Here is a 25,574-nt window from a genome sequence, read left to right as displayed (position 1 = left end):
GTGCTTGCTTATTTTTTCGGTCATTATTATGTTGTAGTTTTTGGGTTGAAACCAGAGAGAAAGATGTTTTCCTGCGTTTTGGTATCGTGGTCCGAGGTGAGGGTCCAAAAAACGTTTCTGCGTCTCCTCAAACGCGTTCACTTTATATGCTGAAGCGTCGAATTTGTTACTTCTAATAACTGCAGTTTCCGCGTCGAGATAGACTGCGACTTAGGGGAAGTTCCACCCCTGGTGCTCGTGCTTCTGATAGTTTTTTTTACTTACGTAAGCTATAGTACTCCGCCTCCCCGCTCTGACAGCCTTTAAAACTGCCTGCCTGCGTGCAGGATGTGTTGTGGACTGAGTTTATCTGACATGTACATTTATAAACAGCTGTGCGACAACAAAATCATCGGAAGACGGACTTTCTTCTCAGCAAAATACAACAAATTATTTCAAAAAGGAAAATATGACTACAGCTCAATACATCTGTGACGGTAAGCTGAATCTGCTGCTTTCTTTAAATGACTACACTATATGGCCACAATTTTGTGGGCATCAGACCCATGTGTCCTTGTAGAACATCCCATTCCAGATTTATTCCCCATTTGCCATTATAATAACCTCCACTCTTCTGGGAAGGCTTTGCACTAGATTTTGGAGCGTGGCTGTGGGGATTTGTGCTCAGTCATCCACAAATGCATTAGTGAAGAGGTATTGTAATGCTGGAACATCAGTCTCAGTCTTAGTTCCAGTCAAGGAAAATTGTAATGCTGCACCATACAAATACATTCTAGACAATTGTGTACATCCAAATTTGTGACCACATACAGTGTAGATTAGACATGGTGCACGTCATATGATCAGACAATATTTATAATAATTAGCCACTATTTGTGTTGGTTTGTCTCGCGCTCCAGTAGGACTCGCGCTCCCGTGGCGACTGTTTGTCTATATTGCTTGAGCAGAGGCGCCGATATTTTAAGGAATTTCATCTCAGACTCTCATCGTCTGTTTGTTAGCTGTACTTGCTACTATTCGCGGAGAGGTTCACACTACACGATTCATTCTAGAGAATAACATGCTGGAAAATACCGCAGCCTAGACTGAGAAACATCCCGTGCACTTGAGCAGTCTCCACAGGAGCGCGCATCGGGTATCGCCGAACCGGTGATCGCAGTGTTGGGGAAGCGACTTAGCCGGCGCCGGGAAAATACGTAATGTATTAACTATGAACTAGTTTATTTTGTTCATTGTTTCTCCTTGACTCAGGTGTGTGCACTGCAGTGCTCAGCGGTGTGTCTGAGATCTGCGAGATGCTCGTGAACGTCTTCGCATGTGGAGGTGTGTGTGTCAGTCATCCGTAGCATTTAACACCCAAGATGTCCAATATCAATATTTTAGTGAGTTTGAGATCTAAATCGATGCTTTTGTGAGTTCTGTTTACAACTTTCATGTTAAAAGAAATTCAGTGTTATTTCAAAACCTTGACTGCATGCAATTATTTCACAGCCTCAGAGGCACATAGCAACAGTAGCACATCTGTGTTATCTGTTTTATCTGTTTCTCTGCATTTAAGTCTCATGAGCCATACAGTAGAGCAATATTGGCTGATCTCTTGAAAACACTATTGTGCTTCTGCACTGGAAAAAAATTGTTACATTTACGTAACATTTTTAGCAAAAATGTGCATTTGCTTTTTAAAGTAAATGTAACTTCATATAATTAAAAAAGATACGTCATGTAAAATGATTAAACATTGCTTAATATGAATTTAAAACTATATATTTCGTGCAAAAGAGCTTAAATAAATTGTGTAAACCTGACTTTAACTGTTTCCAGTCACATTAACTAGGGAAACCTGTAAATTGTTATTGTCTAGACGTCGGCATGTGTTGATTTAGCAAGACTCCAGTTGGTTCACGTAAACATTACTTCAAATTTAAACTATCCGTAAAGCATACACAGTACAATCTACACTTTTGGGCATTGGCTACAAAAAAACAAAAAACAAAAACAAAAACAAACAAACAAAAAAAAACTTGAAGCAAAAATAAATAACTTCCGTTTAAAAATCACATTAACTTTCATAATTACACTATATGGCCCAAAATGTGGACACCTGACCATCACAGCAATATCTAGGCCTTCTCCAAACTCTTTCCACAAAGTTGTATTGCACACAATTTTCTAGGTCTTTGTATGCCATAACATTAAGATTTCCCTTCACTGAAACTAATGCCCCTGTGCACAAAGCAAGCTTCATGAAGACATGCTCTGCCAGGGTTGGAGTGGAAGAACTCGAGTTCTTACATATGAATACGTATATATCCACATACCTTTGTGTACATATATATATATATATATATATATATATATATATATATATATATATATATATATATATATATATATATGCGCATGTGCATATTTGGATGTTAAGATGGATAGAACAAATACAGGTCAGGATATGCTGAGAGCACCGCAACACTAGAATAAACGAGTTTCCACAACATTACTATTAAAGTAGCTACATGAACAGGAAAACAAAGCACGTATTTTTTTTTGCATGTGTGTCTTCAAATCCATTCACATAAGAAACAAGCACATGATGTATCATGTCTTTGTGTCTGGAAAACATTTTCATTTTATTAAAATTGTTTTCCATCTTTATTTCTACTCCGCAGGAGAAAGACATGATCAGGATGTAGCAGCAGATCATTCCGCAGAGTCAGGAGAAGAAGGTCTGCTTGTTGAAATTTGACATTTGCACAGTTATTCTTAACACATATCAAGTCAATGTGTCTTTCAGCACTCCCATTTTCTTCTAACCGTCATTTATAAAATACATCAGTTCATATTTAATAACAGTAAAAAGCAGAACATTGGCTTTAGTGTGTTGCAATAAGGTAATACAAAAGAAAAGTTACACTTCTCTGTTTTTAGTTGTGAGACTTTCAGTGGAGGAGACTGGACCAGCAGGGACCCAACACTCAGTGCGTCCTTTCTTCTCCACAGATCCATGAGACACCTCCTCCGTCATGACATGTAATGAGAAGATTGTGTATCGCTAAATAGAATGCAATTGATAAGTTTACTGTCGATTTACTGTTGATTTCTACTCAACTTGTGTTCATCAGACTTATACTGTGCGTGTCTGTGTGTCTCTGTGTTTGTGTCTGCGTCTGTGTAGGGATCCCAACCTTGAGGTCACTCCAGTGCCAGTCTTCCACGTGTCCTGCTGTGGTCATTTCACCAACTTTGTGTGCATTTAATGTTATCATTTATACTCGCTTGCTTCTGTTTGTTACTTGTTGCTCTGTAATCATATTTCTTGGCTTGACTCGTTTTTTAAAATTGGTTAAACAGATCTGTGTTGCTAATACTCTATAACATGTCTTTTTAATATTTCAAAGAGAAGTAGTCGTTGGCTGCTATTTTTCTTGGGGATTTCTTTGTTTTAAATAGATACAGTGCATATACACTCGAATCAATATTACATTTGAAATACAATGTGTATAATAGTGCATTAGATGTCCAGGGTGTACCCCACTTTGTGCCCGATGCTCCCTGGGATAGGCTCCAGGTTCCCCGTGACCCTGAAAAGGATAAGCGGTATAGAAGATGGACGGATGGATGGATGGATAGATAATAGTGTATTATAATATATAATAACATAATGGTTTTATATTGTTTAACATTCTAAATTATTTTTTACTTACATAGACATATGTTTTGTTTATTATTTATAATATTGGAATAATGATTTTGTTAATTATTTGTATACAATAATCAATAAATTGATTTGAAACTGATTTTTTCCCACAAAATATATTTTTATATACTGTCTTTAAGCGTCTTGTTTCCTTTAACATCCACGCTTCATGCAGTAATGCTCAGTAATGAGTCATACACTTTATATGAACAAATATGTTCTTCATTGAAAACCATTTGTAATGCTTGACTGAACATATTTGAACAGTTTAGGTCAGATACAGTCCACAGAACATCTCAGAAGAAGCCTACACAACTTGTTCATCCATCTTCTGTGTGTTTTGATTGAACATCCTCTCATTTTCCTTACAACGCAGTGTGTTTTATTATTAAACATCATTGGAAGATAATACATTTTAGGCATTCATACTAATTATTTTACACAAACTACATGGTTTGCTACAGACAGCACATCAGGGGCTGTTTTGTCACTGAGCAAAATAAATTAGCATCAGTGACCACCTTCAAACAAGTAACCCTGTCAAAAATACCAAAGTTGTCTGGTGCCCAGGGAAGAAAAAAAAGAGAAGAGGAACATAAACGGGATAAGAACAGAGGGAATGAATGTGATGTGACAGTTTATCTAATTGTATAGTAATTACCGTTGGATCATTGTTACTACTATCTAGCTTACTTTGGACGATACTAGTAACATTTAAATAGCTATCTAGTTAACTTCAGTTAGTTTTACCTTAAATTCATTAGGCGCACCGAGGATGTGTGTGAACCCCGTGAACAGTGAACCTGCCGTTGGGGAATGTTGGAAAAACTATTCAGGTATTTGGGGAATAACCTAACCTATAACAAGTCATTTCGAGAAATTACGTAAAAAAATTAGGGTTGTAGGACTATAACTCGCTGAAAAAATAGATTTGCGTATCACAGGGATTACAGCCCTGCCGGCTGCTGGTGTGATATGTTTAAAGATAACAATACTGTCAAGAAAACGCGAATACAACTCAATTCTCTTGCATGTGTAGCAAGACGCAAGTTCGTAACGACTACGCCACCCCGAGGAAACGGGGAAAACAACCCAAACAATGGCACACAAATATGATCCACTTAGAAAAGGCAAGAGGCATGGGTTTCCATACAAAAATACATTTTAGTTGAAGGTAAAAAAGACTAGCCAAAAATTGTTTAAAAACAGCAACCAACACAGTCAGGCATTGGTCAAATAAAACAGGCACAAGAAGAAATTAACAATAATAATCATAGGAGGACTGAGGCTTCCTGTGTGAAGGGCACAGGACAGCTGGTGCTAGACCGACAGCACCAGCTGTACAAAAGGGAAAAGAACCCCACCGATCAGAATCATACCCACGAAATTCACTGCAAATAAACACAGCAATAATAACGACCCTTAGTGAGGTAAAGCCTAAGTTGCAGCAAAGAATCGCACTCACTCAGCCCGCCTTAAAAAAAAAAAAAAAAAGCAAAATCAACGACCCTAAGACCAAACAGGTGTTACATCCTCAATTTGGAAAGCATGCGAGATCATTTAATAATAGAACTGAACACTTTACCTACCGTGTTCCGATGACATAATACTCACGACGGCACATATGAAAATCATATGATAGCGTCTATTGGCACCCTGTCCAGGGTGTACCCCGCCTTGTGCCCGATGCTCCCTGGGATAGGCTCCAGGTTCCCCGTGACCCTGAAAAGGATAAGCGGTATATATCATGGATGGATTGATGGATGGATGATAACGTCTGTTGTGACAGCAAGAGCTGGCGCTCCGACCGGGGCTACGTTAAACTGCCCTGCTGCACAGATGTTAGCCCTGACGGCACACCGCACATGCACACAGTCTCGGTAACCCAACGTCACACTAAACAAGTTAATCGCATGATATAAGTGGGCAACACTAGCATCAAACAGCTAAGCGACAAAGATAAAAACACATACCTCTGTAGTCCGTAGAAACTAAAGGAAAGGGCGGGTTTTCGACCATTACGCACTCCGTGAGGCATAAACAGCAGCTTTATGAATGAACTGTGCTAGGGAGATAACTCATTGGCCACGTCGTTAATAATGGTGACGTTTTAATCACGGCGCACGCCTCACTACACCTGGATACATTTATTAGCTTTATTTAATAGTGTATTATACAATAGCATACTATCTTCATCGAAAATGAAGACAATGAGTAATTTAAGTGGTTTTATTTAACATTTGACTGCATTATTTTCAATTTCTGAATGTTTACTTCAGCTGTTAAACACCAGACTGACTGGAAATATTTTATTATATTGCCGGTACTTAAATTTTATCTTTTTTATTTTATTTATTTTATTTATTTTACTAGGCTACTTCATTAATTTCTTGTCTTTTGTTATTATTTTATTGGTTTGTCTTGAGCAATTGCTTGAGGACTTTAAACAATGTTTCATAAGAAGTTATTGATGCCTTAATGCCATTGTTTTGATGTTATATTTATATAAACATTTAACTTTTGGAAAAAAAAAGGTGTTTTTTTTCACAGTAACATTACCATGTTCTGTTACAAATAAATGTACTGCGTCAAAGTGATATGATATTAATCTTTTTAAATAAGGTGGGACACCCACCTACCACCCCGGAAAAAAAGGACTGTTTAATGTTGACAACCAACTGGTTTATTAAAATATAACATCTATATTTACATTAAGATCTGTATTTACATTTAAATACAAATTATACAAAGCAACAGATCAAAGACTAAAAGAAAGTAAACTATGAAATTACTTGTTAACTTTGGATCCCATTTATTTTTGAGGGAAATGTTAATATTGAGTGAATAGGATCTTATGTTGTTTTGATGTAAGATTTTTTTCAAAACAACCTCATGACCAATATGTTGACTTTCAAAGGTTATACTGTATATTTGCTGAACATCCTAAAGACTGACTTTAATGCTGATGCCTCCCTACAATTCCCAAATATAATTCAGGACCTCACCCGAAACCCTGAAGACACAGCTGTTTCATCCTGCTCTACTTCAGCCTGCTGCTGCGTTTCCTGCATACAAACTCATTCATTAAATGATGACATTTTCATGGGGTTTCTAGACTACAATTCAACTCAACATAATTTCATATATGCACCTATTTTATGTTCCAGCTAGCAACCTGACTGCTAGCCTGCAGGTGACAGAAGCCAGGGTTAGCTGCTAGTTAACGCTAGTTAACACGGTTAACTAACATAAGTTGACATCACTTTCCGCAGTGCAAGGCTGGTGACGTTTGGTCGCTAACAGGTTTTCATTTTAAATCAATGTGGCTACTGGACAGTTAGTTTACTACCTATTACTTACGCTTTGGGTGGGGAAAAAGCTCCCGATGTCTCGTTATTTTTTTGGTGGCATATCTACAAAGTACAAAACGTGTTGTCATGGGAAAAATACTTTATGTATGCTGTGCCGTGCAGGCAATAGAGGAAAGGGAGTAAAGTCATCTGAAAATCAAAATTTTATGCCCATGCTTGAGGTATGGACTGACAGCCTTGATCAGCCCTCGCCTCCGTGTCTGTACTCCATGCCCCCCCCAATATACAGTACAAAATATTTTCTATATGTCCCCCTTTAATGAACCCTGAAAGCGGATCTGTCTTTTCTTCATCTGTTCTATTTATTTATGTATATTCCTTTTTAATATATTTCCGTTTGTTAAGGAAAATATGTGTGTGCCCATCCTCCAATTGTACACTTGGTTGCGCCCATACTCAACGCAAGTTCGTTGATATATTTTAGCAGCTCAGTTTATAAGAAATGGAGACAGCAGCCAAGCGTAGAAAAGTGCAGAGTCGATATTTGCACGTAAAGGCTAGCATGCCTAACTCCTGGAGCTTCTGGGAGAGTATGCTATGGAGTTGACATGACTTCACTCCAAAGATAATGCGAACGAGTTCGCACAAATATTGGTAGGGACAATTCTGCCCTCCCAAAATATTGATACAGACATGTCCCTACCGTCCATATGCAAACCTACACCCTTGTGTACAAATTTTTTTCCCGTACGTAGTTAAAACATTTTCTAGAAATCTGTTGAGTATTAAACATCTGCATGAGTGTATAGGTATTAAAATAAATAAATAAATACATGTGTAAGTAATTAAAATATGTTCTGCAGTGTGTAACTTTATTATTATTATTATTATTATTATTATTATTATTATTTAGAAATAAATATGAGCGGTGTGCCCCTTTTCTCTACTTGAGCACCTGTCCCCCAAAACGTCTGTGCACCTGGCTGTAACTGAATACTCCAAAACTACGTGGTAGAATCCTACAAAGTTGTCTAGGTCATGCACTTTGTAGACGGCCCCTTACTGACCACATCACTATGTCACATGCGTTCCTGAAACATTAAAAATGATATTCGATTGTACTTGCAACCCGTATTAGTCATTTAAAGGTGTAAGAGTGCCATCTAGTGATACAATACCTGAATTGTACAACCAGACGTGATTTAAACGTATAAAGATCAATTTCATAATACAACAGTTCTAGTAAGGATATATCAAAAGAAATAAGTAGTATTTTAAGGATATTTTAAATAAATAAATCAAATAAATAGTAGTACCAAGTCCCTTCCTGTAATGTCCACCTAGGGATGCTGTAGAGGTTCTTGGGTCATTCCTGCATGCACAACATTTTCACAACCATTACAGTCTCAGTTTTGTGCAAGTGGGCTACTATCTTCAGTTCAGACCACAGGTTTTCTGTTGGTTTAACATTCAAACAAAAATCATTTTGAGTTTAATTTACAAGTAGGCTTGCCTCATCATATTATGGAAAGCTCTATCTATGACCAAGAACCTCCTGGCAGTCTATAAGGTTGGTTGATGTTTCCAAGTATTAAGAAGAATTCTTGATGCCATCGGTCTCCTTCAACAAGAGGCCCTTAACAAGTTTCTTTCTGGCAATAATTCCAAACAGCTTGTTTCTTTTTGGAAAGTGGTGATTTTTAAACTTGACAACCTCAAGAGTCTATTAAACCCCTTTCCTTCACCATCTTCCTCACTGTGTGTACATAGTGCTCATGGGTCCAACTTCTGACAAATGTTTCAGATGTGTGTTAACAACTTTTGCAAGTTAACAATCATCTGAAAGCTTCCCCCCAGAGTAATGTATGACAAATAGATTTTATGATGTCTGTGCAACTTCATATTTATCCTCCAGGGAAACACAACATGGTTAAAGGCAACAGTAGAGTTCCTGAAGATTGAGAGCAAGCAACAACCCCCCCATTTAATCAGTCCATACAGGATTTTGCAATGTTTTTTAGTTAAATTGATAATTCTGGCCAAAAACCTTGATTTTGCTGCGGCTTCTTTCCCCAAAATTTGCAATACAACTTAAAACAACTTTAATTGGTGAAATAGTAACTGCACAAAATAATTGTGCAGTCTTTTGCAGTGATGTTTGTTGGTGACTTTTTAGCTGTACTCATGTAGGATGCTTGTAAATCGAAGAGGACGTTGACTGAAGGCGCATTGTGATGATGTCATCTCATATCAGATGACCTCACTCCGAATAGCTTGGAGTAATTTTGCATTAATTTCAGCAATAGCAAAATCCTGCAGGAGCTGTTAAATTGATAATATTGCTTAAGAGTCTCTCCACTTGCACCCTTACAGGGAAGGGTTACCGCCTTAATCCCCTAAAAAACGACCGAGTGTATCACTGCAGCTGCTGAGAGACTTTATATAATATAATATAATATAATATAATATAATATATCTATCTATCTATACACACACACCTTTGTGAAATAACAAACACGTAAAGCTGTGATACAAACTAAATTTATTTTGATTACTCTTACAGTCAGAGGTCTACAAAGACAGAAGAAGAAAAAGACAGCAATCTCAGCATATCGAACACAGTAGCTAAATAAGGATTTTTTTAATTAGATATAATTATTCAGTGTAACTAAATATGCTAGAGTGTCATGCACATAATTATGTAGGAGGAATAAGATTCATTTCATATATGTAAGAAAAATGTGTCAAAAGGAAAAGCATACAAGATTCATAAGTATGGAAGCAAAATGATCTATGTTGCCATAAAAATATAATCTGTGAAAACAAAACAAACAAACAAAAAAACTACTGAATTGTGTGAGCGGTCAGTTAATCTATATTTGCTGTTAGAGTGTTGTAGTATTTTATAAAGGTTAGTCTGTTTCAGTACAATCAAAAAACAAAGGTATAGCTATAGTTATCATGCTTTTGCACTAACCACCGTTTTCATTCTATTTTGGAGCACTACGATGCACCACACATTCTCATATCACACTACTGCATCATCAGGTGATGGTTTACAGTAGTGGTTCCCAACCCTGGTCCTGGAGAACCCCCTGTCCTGCACATATTAGTATTTTGCTACTTACACTAAAATATGCAGGAGAGGGTATACTTCAGTAACCCGTGGTTTACAGGATAACCTCCATGTCATAGGCAATCTTCCTTATCCTTGGAGTTGCTCTGTGCAATGCTTCAGGAACATGTGCCTCTTTATTGTTAGGAACCGGTGAGACGTCAGAGTGGAATGACATTCTGCTGTTGTCTTCTTCTTCGGCAAAATGGGAAGAGTCTTCTTCAAAATGGGAATATTTATGCTTACGCCTTTTGTTCTTCCTGACCTTTTGTTCCTGTTCGTTTGCGGAATCCGGTTCGAGCTTGATCTTGGTTTTGATTCTCATAACTGGTTTCGTGTTTTCCTGCTGCTTGAGCACGCGGATGATGCCGCTGAGATTGCCAAGCTGGTGGTCCTGGCAGAAGAGCACACCACAAATGGTGCAGCGGTATGCCTCCTCCTTGTCATGGATCATCTGGTGGCGCTTGCGGTTGTGGTGGGTGGTGAAGGAGCGTTCGCAGCGGTCGCAGGGGAAGGGCCGCTCACCCGTGTGCACTCGCTGGTGCTCATCGTGGTGGCTGCGGCTCAGGAAACGCTTTCCACAAATGGCGCACGGGAACGGCCGGTCACGATCGTGGAACTGCACGTGTCTGGCCAGCTGTGCCAGCGACGCAAACGTGTCACCGCACACACTGCATACATACTGCCCCAGCCCACCGAGCAGCTGTGGTGCCAGGAGCATGGGCTCCACCAGGGATTTCAGAGGCTTTTTGAGCTGCTTTCCTTCAGCCTTGCGGCGAGCTGCTCTGGTTATAGCTATCGGTTCAGCCTCGGACTTGAACTTCACAGACATGACAGCTAGAAACACAAAAAAAATTATCATTGGACATGTACATTTGAAAATAATCAACTGAACAAAATCTCCCTAAAAGTTCTCTCTAAAACATATTTCTATGGTTACTGCCCTCTTTTGCATCACTGGCTGCTCCACAGTAACACAAATCATAGACAGGTTACAGGACAACCAATGAAACATGCTCTCTGGCAAAATATTTACTAGACAAGACAAGAAGTTATTGTTTCATGAGCTGTCTCTAAATGTAAAAGCATACAGTATTTCCTCTGCAAGGATGGAAAATGGCAAAAACCCATCATGAACGTCACTATACACAACTCCATCTAAGGCTGTACATGCAGCAGTTTACATTTTTCCTATTCAGTATTCATATTCGGGAACCTCTTTTCTAACCCTGGTCAGCGTCGTGGTGGATATGTCGCCCAGCCGAGGAACACTGGGTATGTGGGATGAACACATTCTGGATGGGACGCATCAAAGTGTGCGCACACACATTTAAAACTTGGAGGCAATTTTGCCAGACCACCTGCATGTTATTGGAAAGTGGGAGGAAAGTCGAGAACGTGGAGGAAACCCAGATAAAGGGAGTACATGTGAAACTCCACAGATACTAACCCGAGCTCAGAATCAAACCAGGGATTGTGGCCCGATGCAGCAGTTAAACATTTATTTAAAGAAAATACATCAGTTGCCTTCATTTTTTTTAATGAGATCTCCACTTGTTGATAAATTTCTCAGCGATACCAGTCTCGGGGCACGGTGGTTTTAAGGTTAGCACGTTTGTCTCGCACTTCCTGTGTGGGTGCTCCCTGTGCGTCGGGGTTTCCTACCGCAGTCCAAAGACATGCCGTGTAGGCTAGTTGGCATTCCCAAATTGTCCATAGTGTGGAATTGTGACCAGTGATGGGTTGGCACCCCATCCAGGCTGTCCCCCGCCTTGTGCCTCGAGTTCCCTAGGATAGGCTCCATACTCCCCTGTGTAGGATAAGCATTATGGAGGACTGCTACCCAGTCCCCTCATCAGATAGAAGAGCACAATGACACTTTTAAACTTGCGACATCTCATCAAGCCTAGTTTATAGTGACGTTACCGCACGTGACCTGAAGGAAAACTCCACCCTGAAAAACATTCAATGTTTTTATATTCAAATGGTCATGACGTCTTTAGTGATTCTGCTGCTAATTTGGTGGTCAGTACTGTATTTTTGTGCTTTCTGTGAGAAATGTTTCTTTAACAAGTTTTACAAACAGATCAAATTATCTTTTACTGGTAAATAACCCTTTATAAAAATATAAAATAAAGATACAATGCTGAGTGCTTAAAAATCCCAAAACCTTTGAACCCCTATACTAATACTGATAAGCTTTCTTTCAGATTATACACCACTAGCAGTGATCTGAAGAATAAGGACAGCCGAGAAAACAAGCACCAGACCGGAAGATCCTAAAGAAGCACTTCCGGGCGCACACCTTCCTTTTGCAGTCTGTTTATATAATCCTCGCGGTCAGAAGCATTTTATTATAAATGTTTTTTTTATTGTTGCACATGTCACAAAAAAAGATGCAATAGATAGGAACGCTAAAGAAATCACCATGGCAACTTTCAGGATGATGATGGGGAAATTTGATTTTAATAAGTGGATGCATGTTTTTCTTTACAAGACCAGAGCACGTGCTGTAACAAACAAACAAAAACGCACAGCATTTAAGATCACACAAAGCGACTGCAAACTACACTGAGACATTTGCTAAACAGTAGGCTATTTACACCATGCAAACTTCACAATGTTAAAATCTGTGCACGAGCAACGTGTAGAACAACAAACAAAGCCATGCTCACCTCCTGAAAACAGTCGAAGAGCAGTCTAAAGACGGGGGGTTTCTCCCTCACACAGTAATATTGCTCATGGAAGACAAAGAAAAAGCGCAGAATTCAGGTTTCGGACGTGTTTTAGAAACGGGGACACTTTTATTTTGCTATTTTTGCCAGCTCAGATACCTAGTAACAAGCTAAAACGCAAACAAACTTTCCCGCGGCTGACTTCTTAAAATGCGCACGCGACTACATGACAGGAAACACCGTGTGGGGAAAAAACAACAACTGTAACGCCTTTCTGTAAATATAACCGGTACTTATTAACGACGCCGTCTTGTGTATTTATCTCCTCATTATGTTCGGGGGGGGAAAAAAAGCATAAAAACAAGCAAGACTGCCCCCTCTACTCGCACAAGGGGCCCCTTAAGCGTTTCGCCACTTCCGGTGTGGGCGGAGCTACACATAAACATGTTACTTAGCAAGCCCTCATTCATTCACTTTAATCTCCATTGATTATTTAGTCCTAACGCATAAATGAGGTTAAAGTCAGGAAATAATTCAGTTGCTGCCAAAACATGTTTGATGATCTTAGTTAGCACCACATCAGATCCTCTGTGAATTTTTTTTTTTATTTAATGAGATATTTCACTATGGTCCACTAAAACTTTGTTTGTAATACTGTAACACCATTAAAGGGGTCATGTGATGCTTGTTAAGGTTTTCCTTTTCCTTTAGTGTATATTGTATCGGTTTGTGCATGTATAAAATCTGAAAAGTTACAAAGCTTATTGTCTCCCAAAAAGGGATTTATTCAATCAAACACTGCTCCAGACCTGCCAGAAACACCTCGATTCAAGTCCAGATATTGCTTCCACAAACGTCTGCGTCGCAATTTGAAATATCAGCATAATACCACCATAATTTAACAATTTTTAATTATTGTAATTTTTTGTAAAACTGTATTTTATGCTGTCACTTCAGGACATAAAGTTGTTACAGTGAAGAAGACAAATTAAACCGTTATACCATCGTATCTGAAAGGTAAGAGAGTTACAACATAAAAACTTACCGCTGTGAAACGTTCTGCTCAAGTCATGCTCGCAAAGTCGCTTCCAACTGATCTGCTCGATCATCCGCATTTTCAGAATCTGACTCGGGATCAAATTGATACGGTAAAACTGATGATGTTATTTACTGTGTTTATAATTGCTTTAGAAGCCTTGGAAGCTGAAGCTTGTGATTATGGTAAGGGGCGTTACATTTCTGACACACGCTTGAGGTTTTTGGCCAATCACAACACAGTCAGTCAGCTGGCCAATCAGAGCACTCTGGGCTGTTCGGAAAGAGGGGCTTTGGAAAAACCATGACTCAGTCGGAGCGTTTCAGACAGATGGGGAATAGAGGTACTGCAATAATGTACAGTATGTGAAAAATAATGTGTTTTTTGAACATTAAAGCATGTTGACCTATTCTATTACAAATAATAAACAAAATAATGAACTTTTTAAATCATCATTTGATCCCTTTAACATTCCCAGTGGGTCAGTAGCCCAAAACACAGTATTTATTCTAATATCTAAAAATCCTTTGATGTAACACACCCACATAGAGCTTAATACACATTTTCTACACACAAGTTGGTGGAGCTTTTTGTACCTGTCCCTTAGTACTATGAACACCAATGAATTTGTGATAATATAACATTTTAATTTTGTACTTCATCGCTTCTGGAAAAGTGATTACAAATCTTTCATACGTTATCCTGTACTAGTCTTGTGTTTATCCAATTAAATTCTCTTTAGAACGAATATACACTGTAGTATGGCCAAAGGTTTGTGGAAACCTGACCATCACACCCATATGTGGTTCTTCTCCAAACTGTTGCCACAAAATTGGAAGCACACAATTGTCTAGAATTGTCTATCTTTGTAGGCCATAGCATTACAATTTCCCTTCACTGGAACTAAGAGGCCCAAACCTGTTCCAGCATGACAATGCCCCTGTGCACAAAGTGAGCTCCATGAAGACATGGCAGGAGTCTTGACCTCCACCCCACTGAGCACCTTTGTTCACCAATATTCCAGTGTAAAAAAAAACAAAACCCATGTATATACCTTATAATATACAAACTTATATACAGGATTTTTAGTGCATTACAATGATAAAATATTTCCTCCTCTGGACACGAGTCAATTCACAAAATGAACTCCGCACCTTTTGCATCACTATTTACAGCTGTTTATTTTCTCAAAACATTTATTTTACTACATACAAAGCACAAAATAAAGGTGTAATGGAACGACTTTCAGCAAGGTAAGAGAGTCATCAACACAAAATGGACGAGGACAGAATCTACGGCAATATGGCAATAATAGTTGATTCGAGCATGAATACCTTTACAACGTTAAGCCTAGCCGTTTGAGTCTGCATGGTATTTGACACAAGCTCTATGCGAGTGTTTTAGCTTAATATCGAGTAGCTTGGGATTGTAGAAATACACAAGATGAGATTACAATGTTTGCATGTATGTGAGTTAGCTGTACAGGCATCAGGAAAAAGAAAAAAAAAACAAAAAAAAACAGTCATGAACCCTCTGCAATGATCGGGATTTCTGCACAAACAGATCCTAAAATCTGGTTCAGAATCTTCCTCTCTTCATAGGAGGAAATCAATAAAGTGCATATATTTAGATAAGTTGTTTTAAAAAAAGAGAAAAAATAATAAAGGTCACTGATGGTGATACATGTGAATCCTTGTATTTAAAGATTTGAGGAACCTCTTCAACCAGATGCTTTTTGTAGTGCCTTATCAATCTTGCACTGTTTCTGAGGTATCTTGGGATGTTAAGTCTGAGTTCTAGATCTTCCTCAGACATCTTGATGTTTTGCTGTAGAACTTTCTGAGAACATGATTCCTTGATTCATCTGGTCGACGCTTTTATCCAACGTCACTTGCAAGTTAGGCTCGACAAAACCCAGGCATCTGTGGGTTACAACCGTGCAGTTGTGCGTTACACACCTCTCTCGAAATCACACCATTGACTTTCTGGCAGTTGTGGTCACTTGTCCGAACCAAACCTGGACCGCTCAGCATTAGCATTTTTAAGGCGCGACGTGGTTTCTTAACCTCCAGCGAACACTTCCGTTCTTCTTGAGGGTTCCTCATGACTTGTTTGAGGAGTCTCGAGATATTTGTAGGACACCCACTCATTGCCAGAGCAACTACTGTGGGATGATGGAAGCTGAAATCCTTTCAGAATTCTCATGAGATCCAGGAGCACTTGCTCACTTGCATGGAGAACCTTCTTCCAGTTATGCTTTTGTCATCTTCATTATGGTTCACATACATTTTTTTTTCCATCAATGACCTTGATTATTTCAGAATTTGTTAACCAGACATTTTAAGATCCATTCCTGGAGAAACCACGCAATTCCAAAGTGTTCATGAAGTTGTATTTAGGAAAGCTAAGGAATGGTCCACTAAAATCCACATCACCCACAACTGGTCCAGGTGGAACTTAACGGTCAGGCTTTCCCTCCTCTGAGTAATCAGGAAATCCACAAAACGGTTAACTTTGAATTGCTGGTTACATACGCTCAGAAAAATAAAGGGTACTAAACTGTACCTCGACAGTACCACTCCACTGACAAGCAAGTATACATCTTGTGCATCTTTAACAAGACATGGTACTGTTGATGTAGTTTCACATAATTGAACCTCAAGGACCAATCCTGTACCTAGCGTTTTGAGTAATACTTCAAAGCTGCACATGAAAATGAATCTTTATTGTAAAAAATACATACTAAATGGTACAAAAGATATATCCTTAAGAGTGACAAGTAAACGTACAGTTTAGAACCCTTTCTTCTGAACGTGTATGATCTGGGATCTTGAGCCCGATAAAAACAACTGTCAAGTTTCCTTGAATTCTGAATGCTAGGAGATTAATCCAAACCTGGACGGATAAGTATGGCAGTAGACGGTATTTTATTGTACGTATGTGTTCAGTACATATGCTGATGTGAAAAAGTTCAGGGGAAAACCTGACCATTCAGAGTGCACCTGTATCTCCAGCGGATCGGTCTCAGACAGAACTGGGTCAGGCTCAGCACAAAACTCGTACTGATTTGCAATTTCATTATCCACATTGTACACATGACCACATTCTGAAAATGATACAACAGTGATACAAATATATATATGGTTTGTTTCTGTCTTTGTATGTATTCTTTTTTTAAAGCCTGAGTCATAAATTTCACGATTAAATCAATGCGCAGTAAGTCTTACATATTGCATATCTGACCTTCACTAGATGAATGCATGGTATTTCTTATTGGCAGCATGAATATGACATAGTAAGAAACATTTTCCTTTAACATTTTCTAGATATTTTTGACTATTCTGCTTCAAAATGATAATAAAACACCATGCTCAGCTTTGTACCTGAGAGAATGCACATGCAGCTGTACAGTATACAGTGTATGTATGTCTTGTATATGTATGTGTATGTATGTATGTATGTATGTATGTATGTCAGTCATGTATCAGACAGACCTAATGCACACAGCTTCGAGGAAAATAAGATTAAAATGTTAAGACCAAAAGTAAGGCAGCTGACTCCAGGACTTTGTCTTTCCACATGTCTGTCTGAGACGAGTGCGTGGATCTGCAGCTTTCCTTCGTGAGCTTTCCCTCCCGAGTTTGGCTTTGGACTTCCTTCAGACTATATTACGGATGCATCGATACCACTGTTTTGATTTCCAGACCAGTTTTGTTTTTTTGTTACTTATCGATATCGATTGCAAAATGAGTAACCTGCCTTCGTGTTAATCAATTGTGGAACAATTTACGTTTATGTTTCCATGGCTTGGCCATGTTCATGCACTTGGACGACCAGGGTACATGGTAAGCTTGGATCGAGTAGGGTTGCAGTGGAGAGCGGGTTTTGTTTGGAAGGCCTCGTTGTCAAGGACAAATAGTGGCTGATCGTCAAGAACAGCATACCGGGTACAAGCTGTTCTTTTTGCTCATCTGGCGTTGTGAAACGCTCGTGAAATCTACACTGTCAGTTCGTGCAATCTGTTCGTTGACGTGCACCAGGCTTACATCTCAGTGCATCATCTGGTATCAGATATTGGCATGAGAGCAAATTTTATGAGAAAAAGTATGACTATCAGATAACTACTGGTATCGATGCATCCCTAGACTATATACAACCATAATCTAGACTCAACCAGGCTTACAGAGCTATAAAACTCTCAGCCTTTTGTAGTCCCCGGTTCTAGAACCCGCAACAAAAGCGTTTACTCTCGTTCTAGAACAATCGGTTGGGTAGCAATTCCCCAACGCTAAATTCAGTGGTTCAGTCTTGCTGTGGAGTGCAGGTTTATATGTAAATGTTGTTTGGCAGAACCATTTGGACCTGTCCTGCACTTCTTCTTGCGTTAGAACTCACCACTTTAACCCTGACACTCTCCCCAAATAAGGCTTTGGGTTTCAGGCACACAGAGGTACTGTTAACTGAGCTAGCATGTAGATGTCTCAAAAAAAAAAAAAAACAAGAAAAAAAAGAAAAAAGATCAGATGCAGATTAGATTTTTAACAAAATATTATAAACAATCATAACAACACAATTCCAAAGACAGATAAAGAGGAGAGAGAGCTGTACAGGCAAGACTGCTGATACGTGATGTGTGTGTGTTGTGTATGTGTGTGTGTGTGAAAACCAACATTGTACGGAGGTAGCACAGGAGGATTGAACCAGCAAAGGAAGCCTCCGGAAAAGGAGAGCAGCAACGCCATGACGACTGAATGAATCCGTCAAGGTGTGAGTGAACGATAAATACAATCAGAGTGAGTTTGGTAGACATGAGGCTTGAAACGTTTCCTTGTTTTTCTGCGTAACTGCATAACTGAACGCAAGGCGATATCTGTCTTACCCTACGTACACACACTAGCAGGCGACAAGTCGGGCTGTCCTGTGATCCGATGAGAAATAGAACACGAATGAAATAACGCACTAATCAGTGTGAAAATTGGTTGTTTTAATTGAAATGTTACGTGCTAGGTCTTGTTCTAGCTTCACTGGCAGATTAGCAGTGCAAGCTGACCGTCCTAGCTACGTTCACTCCCCAGAGACACCAACGACCTCTATTACTTCCATCCTTTTCTCCATAATGCCTCTATATGCATTTAACAAGTGTTCGTATAAGACCCAGATAAGACGAAAGCGTTAATAAATTGCGGTAAATTCATTCATTAACTGCTAGAGCCAGGCGTTTGGATTTGCCACTACACCGCGATTTCTAATTTGCATAGAATTGGGAACATCTCGATTTAAACGTCTTGCTGACACCCTGTTGCTAAAGTCGCGGAAAGACGACGGATAGTCGCCTGCCACGTGCTAGTACGAACGTAGGGTTATACGACAGAATGTGTGATTAGAGAGAAACAGACAGACGGAGCGGCAACGTAGCGACCCCGAGTCAAGCGAGCGCTTTACACCCTTCAGAGCTTGAAATAAACAGTTCACCAGAGGCTGCAAAGCAGGATCACCACAGACACTGAGCGTAACGCATCATCCAGCGAAAAAGGACACGCTGTGTGTCCTTCACGATCGCAGAAACGTGCAAATAGTCTAGCTAGCACAATTAGCATAGTCGGTTTGGTTGTCAATGCTTCGGGCCAGGCGGCACCAGAGAAAGCTAATACTGACTGCGAGTAGCAAAATGAAATTCGCACTGCGCCCAGCGGAAACTGAAACACTGTTTTTGCATTGCCACGCTACACACAGAATGTAAAGGAAACAGGTTTTAAGGAAACTGGCAAGAGTTGGAGCACCTCTTTAACCTTGAGGTAAACAGTCCAGCATTTCAGTTGGAGAGGAATAAATAAGAAAGAGATTAGTGTGTGTGTGTGTGTGTGTGTGTGTTTGATTTCTTTTAAATAAAAAAAAGTAAAAAAAAACAAAACGATGAATGAAACACAATCGTGTACTGAATACATGTGCGGATGGGAGAGGTAGATCATTTTGGTTAAAAACGGCACCTATCGGCGTATCTCCTTAAACAATCAGCTTTCAGAGTCCTCTGCTCTCTCCTGTAGTCCGAAACACTACACACAACTCAAGCAGATTTCCTTCCAGATTACTCATTATAACTAGAACCCTCATTAGAACTCTGAGCCTGATCTTGCTAATACAATGGTGGGGCTAGACTGGCTTGTTCTCCTGTATGATCCAGCAAAATAATCCTATCCCTAACTCCCAAAGCCGACCCGTCCTATTAATTAAGCTTTCCTCTTCCTAGCCCCACCCATATACTCATATAATATAATAACCAGACTTGTTAGCATATGAACACAGAAGCCAGTAATTCAGTAATGAACGATAACCCCTTCCACTAGCTTATGACGATTCAGGAAGGAATAACGTACAAAAAAAAAAGGTCACCTTCGGTTCTAAACGCTGACACACACATTGCTTTCGTGTTTTCATTTCAGGTGCATCACCGTTAACGACTGCAGCCAAACTGTGATGGCCGGTGATTTTGAAACACGAACACTTTGTTTTTTTTATAGTATCAATCTGCCCAGAGCAAATGAGGTCTCTGTGGCGTCCCAGAATTTCTCAAACACATGGAACGCCAAACAGGACAAGAAGTCTGCACATCTGCTGTCTTAACTTGCCTGATCGCCCACTTTTGCACAACATTCAGGTGTTCTACGTATGATAGACAGCTTGCGGTGGAGGGAACACTGAAAACAGGGCCTTCGGAATACTTTGATTCAACAAAACGTCAACCGAAATCATTGATTACACTGTTGAGAAAGAAGCAGGGGGGGTGGTAAACCCTCGTGTGCCAGATACATTTGGGATTCTTTCTTAGGGTGCTTTCACACTAAGCTTTTTTTTTTTCCCCCCTTGATGTCAAGTGCTTTGACATTCCTTGACATCAAGTGCTTTCTTTAAATCTCCTGACCAATCAGGTTGCAAGAGAGTGCTGGTGAAAAATGATTCTGGTTAGTGAGCGAATATAAGGAGAGTTAAAGAAAGACCTGCTGACTTGAAAATATTTCATTGGCAATATTCCAAAGTTAGGTAAGGAATATAACATGTGAGGCAAATTATTATAAGAAAAATAATCCGCGTCGGTCAAGTTGCGGTTGATTTTCATTCGTTTTCCTAGAACAGCACATCTCGAAGCGTTTCTTTCCTCTTATACTAATAGCGATTCGCCAGTGATTACAATTTTATGCCTTTCTTATCCGTTTACCACAATGGTCACCAACCCCGTTCCTCGAGATCTGAAGACCCCGTTCCTCGAGATCCGCCAACCATAATTGCGCCCACCTGACCATCGAAGATCAACTAAAACAGATGCACTTGATTTTGGTTGGAGATGGAACCTGCTGGAAGGTAGTTCTCACAGAAGGAAGGTGGGTTGGTGACCACTTATTTATAGGTCCATTTAATGTTGTGCGAAGTCCACGAGACAAGTTATTTCCTTCTGTTATAACCGCTATAATCGCTTGGCCTTGTTATACGGGTTCTTTTACATAATAAACAAACAAACAAATGAAAAACCCTGCAGCTTTGTCATATTAGCGAGAAACCGGATGTCCGCCATACTGAAGATGCTAGAAAGCTACAGCTTTTCCTCTGACTGTTACAAAATGCTTGCACTGGAGACTCCTTCCATAAATGGTTGCAATTTGTTGATTATTAAGTTTAGGTTATGTGGCGTGTTCACCATACAAGTCCCTGTGAATTAGCCATTATTATAGAAACGGTAACGGAGCACTTTTTGTGGTTGGGGGAAGAAGGGAAAAAAAAATAGACGCAAAGTGTGAAAGCAGCCTTATTGAGCTTAGCTAAGGCAATAGACTGCCCATAACGCTGAACTCTTCCCTGCTGAAACCATGGTGGACGTAGTCCTAAAAAAATGTGTGTATGTGTTTGTATATGTGTGTGTGTGTGTGTATGACTGCCTCGTTTCCCTTGTTGAGTTTCTCTTGAGTTATCCTGGCGGTTTTTGTGAGTTCTGTAAGGCTACGGAGGCGACAACACTGTGTCTGAAAACAGGTGAAACAGGTTTGTACGTAGAAACAGCAGCCATTTCCGCGTGTGTCCTTTCACAGCGCTGGACGACAAAGCACATGCTCCTTAGAAAGTCATTAGAAAGAATCCGGGTCGAAGCTTAATTTACACATAGTAGAATGTACACGGGTATGCAGAGATTCATCCAGTCCACTAGATGGCACTGATGTCCTGTCCCGCTGTCCCAGTCGAGAGTCAGTTGTGTCCATCGCTCAGAAAGCTCCTATTTTGTACCTCACGAAGAACATTCCAGTCTGGCTTTTTGTTCTCATGAAGCAGTTTTAACACGAAAAATTTCCGGACAGAGGAGCTGGGAAAACAAAACAAAACAACAACAACAACAACAACAGCAACAAAAATCATCACAGCTCCATCCTGTAGCAGCCAGACACCATCATTCCTCCTGTTTTTCCATTTAATTCCACAGAGCAGTTAAAGCTTCGAAGAGTCTTCCACAACGCTATTACGGCAGAAGTGTAGGCGTAAGAGGAGGCGTGCGGGTGTAACCGGTGTATTTTCTGTAGATATACACAAGGGGCTCCAGGGTCAGTTCATGTCCCTGTTGATTGATTGGTTTCAGGCAGCATTTGTGGTGAGGACAGAAGTGATGATTCTGTCTCTTCTCCAAAAATCTGAGAGTTCTAGCAAGGCTTTGTGCAGCAGCAAGAGTATGGTATGAGATGTCTTGTTGGTTTGCAAAAAAAAAAAAAAAAAAAAACCAGGAAAAAAGAAAGAAAGACAGAAAAAAAATCTCATAATAATCATAATAAGATCGTAACGATTAAAGTAAGAGCAAATGATGAATTCGCATCTAACAATCATGAATAGATAAAGTCGTCAAAGCTTATTGTCACCTCAGAGAAAAAAAAAACCTCCAAAGCAAAACAAAACAAAAAAAGAGAGCAAAAATATTATATTTGCATATTTCTCCCAAGCATCTTTTCTTTTCTTTTTTTTAAACTAATGAATCATCTTAGTACTTGCCTATGCTTGTTTTCATTAGACTTAATATGTACAGGAATAATAAAAGTGGTATTTACAACGTACGACCACAAGAGAGCGGCACAAAAGCCGTAAACTGACGCGGCGTGATACGTCTTCTAAAATGTAAACTACCTAAAACGGTCCTAAAAACAAAACGATTAACCCCGATCAAAACATTCTGAGGTGAGGAGCGCCCAATCTGAAACGTACAGGTGTGTACTGGCGAAATGATGGGGAACTGGCGGGGCATTGGACTGCTGCTTGTAGCATTTAATGGGAAACCTGTAATACGAAAAATTAAATAAAATACACAGGTTCGGTATTAAGTAACAGAATATACTTAGTTAAAGGAGCAGATTGTCATTTTTAGAGCCCCCTGCTGCTTGTCAGGTGAATTACAATTAGAATAATAAACAAAAAAACATAAATAAAAACCACAACCAAGACTCCCAAGTGCATCTGTTTTAACTGCATATGTCTTGTACCTTGCCTTTAAAGTGCTCCTGAATTCAAATGAGGTGTTTCAGCGTTTTTTTGTACTGGTACCGTATTGTTATGGACACCAGTACAAAAAAAAAAAAAGGCAAAAAATAGTTTCAGAGATATTCTCATTTTCAGTTCTTGGAAAATGATTACAAATTTTTGATGACTCATCCTGTACTAATCTACCAATGAAATGTTCTCTAGAATGTACATGTCCCGCCCCTGGGGGACGAGGAGGCATGTCTTTCTCTACAGTAGCAGCTCTTTAGCAGCAAACCTGGCTTGTGTTTTTGGCTTTGTGTCATTGCAAACACCATTCCCTTTTCAAACCAAAAAAAAAAGGAAAAAAAAAGAAAAAAAAAGAGAGAAGTGGTCGGAGTTTATGAGTTTATTCAATTCGAAGAAGGTGGAATTTGTGGCGGAAGTTGAACGGGAAGTTGGGACAGCTGGCAAACCCGTACGCGGTGAGAACTCTGTCCTCCAGAGTTTAGTGGTGCAGTTTAGTGGAAAGATCGTATTTACGAGTCGAACGCGCATGAACGCCATCACAAAGTCGTAATTACGAGCTGAAATTCAATGTTTACGTGTCTCAGAAGGTGATTTCAGTTATTATGTAATTAGTATATGCAGCAAGTTATTGAAATACAAGCAAATTTCTTAACATGTCTTTATCGGGCTTTTTTTCATTTACAATAAAGCAAGCTAATTTCCTGCACAAAATACGACAACGTTGTACAATTTCGATATAATATGTTAGGTTAACGTTTACAGTGGCTTCGTAAATTGATTAAAAAAAACACACCTGATGCGCATTCTTTGTTCTTCATTTTCTAGAAAATGTGACTCGAACACGCCTGACGTCGTAATTACGACTTTCCACCTCGTAACCACGAACTTCCCAGGAGGACTTGAACGCACCATAAAACAAAGCTCTGGCAAACTTCTCCATATTCAGCTATTTCGTCAAGATACCATAAAGTTTCTATAGATTTAGTATGTGCGTATCTCGAACACCGTCACCCTGACTTTCGGGTTCTAAAAGGAAATACATCAACATACGCAATCAAACCGTGTCTCTCGAACCATTCCATGAGGTTCGTTCAAGCAGCTCTGACTGGCTTGGGGCGGAGCTTGTTTACTGGGGCTTGGGTAGGGGTGGGGCGGAGCTTAAACAAAGAAACAAAGGCACATCAGGGCAATGCTCCAAATCTATGCTAGTTTTTCAACACGATCTTTAAATAAGATATAAAATAACGTGTGTCGTTTATTAAAAAAACGACGACCTTTTAAAACACCCTTAAAAAGTGTCTCATCTACAAATGAGGGCTCGCTCTCTTGTGGTGATTAAATATCCTATCTATACAAACATTCACTTCAGTGTATGTGCCTGCTGCTTGTTAGTGTCCGTTTCTTTCATATACACAACAAAACACATCTCTCCGCACAAGCACGCGCACACACTCAAACCAAAGAGGCCTGCTAATCCTATTTTACAACGCTCAGCCATACGCTTCAATTTAGTAGAAAGCATCTCTCTTAAATATAGTTATTAGCTTATATTTATATTTCTTTTCATATATGCATAAGTACATTCTTAATATTCCCCTTTAGCTTCCAAAACCCATAGCCCTTCTCTGGACTTATACATGTGACCCTCCCTCCCCTCACACTAACACACACACACACCCACCCACACACACACAAGCACAAAACACCTCTACAAATTCCCCGAAACGGGATACCAGACATCCCCCGGCACTCTCCTGCCCTGGAGACACACACATACACACTTTCACTTTCGTACTCACTCTCAAACACAGACACACACAGACACACACACATACAGTCTGCTGTAAGAGGACTCCTCCAGAAGTCCTCTGGCCCACCTCTGCCCCGTGCCGCACACCTCTTGCCCCCCCCCTCCCCTCCCGCCTCCCTCATGCCCCTGCGCTGGACTGGCACCGTGGGAGACACCGTCCTGGCCACTACGACACCTCGCTGCCGAACACCTCAAGCACAAGTGGTGTGAGCTGCATGCTGTGCTCGGGCTGGAAGGACAGCGAGCGGTACTGCTTGGAGTGCTCCTCGTTCAGGCTGCGCAGGTCAGCCAGCTTCTGGATCATCTTGGCGTAGAGAAGCCGGCCGCCTGGGTGGTGCACACGGATATACGCCTGCAGCGTCTCGCACAAACGCTCCTGCAACGCCTCGATCCGAACGTGGTCCTGCACGCCGGGACGAT

At 40.0% G+C, this 25,574-nt stretch overlaps 2 protein-coding genes across 2 annotated transcripts in view; both read right to left on the bottom strand.

Moving 5' to 3' along the window:
* Positions 1–9,536: 9,536 nt before the first annotated feature.
* LOC128619897 (zinc finger protein 660-like) lies at positions 9,537–13,273 on the bottom strand. Its single transcript, XM_053644396.1, has 2 exons — positions 12,796–13,273; positions 9,537–10,957 (listed from the first exon to the last, which is right to left on the bottom strand). Exon 2 carries the CDS (start codon positions 10,950–10,952, stop codon positions 10,176–10,178), a length of 777 nt encoding a protein of 258 aa, XP_053500371.1. The 5' UTR covers positions 10,953–10,957; positions 12,796–13,273; the 3' UTR covers positions 9,537–10,175.
* Positions 13,274–14,993: 1,720 nt separating this feature from the next.
* The window catches only part of vdra (vitamin D receptor a), a 74,394-nt gene continuing 63,813 nt past the window's right edge, over positions 14,994–25,574 (bottom strand). The window contains exon 9 of the mRNA XM_053642639.1: positions 14,994–25,574. Coding sequence (XP_053498614.1) covers positions 25,321–25,574 — 254 coding nt within the window. The 3' untranslated portion in view covers positions 14,994–25,320.

This window comes from Ictalurus furcatus, chromosome 15, assembly GCF_023375685.1.
Source record: "Ictalurus furcatus strain D&B chromosome 15, Billie_1.0, whole genome shotgun sequence".
NCBI classification, from domain to species: domain Eukaryota; kingdom Metazoa; phylum Chordata; class Actinopteri; order Siluriformes; family Ictaluridae; genus Ictalurus; species Ictalurus furcatus.
Note: the sequence above shows the minus strand (reverse complement) of the source record. Positions and strands in the feature narration are given on the sequence as shown.